Raw genomic sequence first — 1,231 nt, 5'->3', positions numbered from 1 at the left:
GCTCTCCCTGGCCACTCTCTTCACAGGGTTTCCAAGGCAAGACCGGCCCTCCCGGCCCCCCCGGCGTGGTCGGCCCTCAGGTGAGACACCTGCACCACCAGCCACACAGCGGGGCAGAGCCTGGGGCCAGCTCCCGGGATGGAGGGTGTGGGCGCCACTGTGCCCGGGCCACGGGGCTCGCGATGCTGGGGGCCGCCCGCTCACGGGGACCGTGTCACGGGGAACCTGGGCCGCGCGGAGTCAGCCTCTGTCCGCCCGTCCCCCACCGCAGCCGGCCACTCACCACAGGGTTGGCCTGGCCAGGCAGGGTCCGAGCGGTGACCACATCCGCCCACGCTGACCTCGTCCTTTCTGGATCTTCCCGGAAGGACTCAGAGGAGCGTGGGGGTTTTGGGGCGGCCGGGGCCTCTGCTGTGGCCGGGCTGTCCCAGGTGGGGGTCAGGGCCACTCGCCCGTACACACGGCTGGAGGTTTCCCGAGTGACGCCAGCATCCCCACAGGGCCCCACGGGGGAAACTGGCCCCATGGGCGAGCGTGGCCACCCTGGGCCTCCGGGCCCCCCCGGCGAGCAGGGGCTTCCAGGCGCCGCTGGAAAGGAAGGGACAAAGGTGAGTGGCCAGGCCGCTGCCCAAGGGGGGTGTCAGCGGGATGGTGCCCTCGGTCTCGTGACACGCCCCAGCCACACACCTCCCCAGCTTTGGCCCAATGTGAGGGGCCAGAGCCGACCGCTGGGGGCAGTGGGGTAGGGTCCAACAGCCCTTGGCTTTCTGCCTGGGCTGCACCCGCTGACCCCAGCTGCTGGAAAAGGACAAGCCATGGACGCTGACCGGTCCACGTGGACGGAGCAGAGGCGCTCCTTGCAGCACCCCAGCCCCAGGGCCCCCCGGGGTGGCCCAGGCAGAGGCTGCCTGTCCTGCCCTCTTCATTGGCAGCCTGACTGGCCCAGGCCAGGAGCCACGAGTCGCATCTGCGACAGGCCAGAAATAGGCTCCGGCCTCTCAGAGGGCCACGTGGAGAGCAGCTGGCGGTGACAGTGCAGACACGTGTCCCCGGGAGACCAGCACACCGCCGGGGACCCGCGGGGCTGAGGCCCAGCATTGCTGGGGAGCCCCCTGGGCCTGGAGCCCGGACCAGACAGCCTGAGCCGGTTCTGATTTCAGGGTGACCCAGGCCCAGCCGGCATCCCAGGAAAAGACGGTCCCCCTGGCCTGCGGGGCTTCCCCGGGGATCG

General features: G+C 70.9%; 1 protein-coding gene across 1 annotated transcript in view; it reads left to right on the top strand.

Moving 5' to 3' along the window:
• The window catches only part of LOC101623468 (collagen alpha-1(XI) chain-like), a gene marked incomplete at its 5' end in the record, with an annotated part of 28,152 nt that overhangs the window by 6,557 nt on the left and 20,364 nt on the right, over positions 1 to 1,231 (top strand). The window contains 3 exons of the mRNA XM_012721180.1: positions 27 to 80; positions 501 to 608; positions 1,161 to 1,229. Of these exons, the coding sequence (XP_012576634.1) occupies positions 27 to 80; positions 501 to 608; positions 1,161 to 1,229 (231 nt within the window). The remainder of the gene's footprint in view (positions 1 to 26; positions 81 to 500; positions 609 to 1,160; positions 1,230 to 1,231) is intronic.

This window comes from Condylura cristata, unplaced genomic scaffold (genome assembly GCF_000260355.1).
Source record: "Condylura cristata isolate star-nosed mole 26May11 unplaced genomic scaffold, ConCri1.0 scaffold00006, whole genome shotgun sequence".
Taxonomy (NCBI): domain Eukaryota; kingdom Metazoa; phylum Chordata; class Mammalia; order Eulipotyphla; family Talpidae; genus Condylura; species Condylura cristata.
The sequence above is the reverse complement of the archived record's forward strand: the minus strand, read 5'-3'. Positions and strand labels throughout refer to the sequence as shown.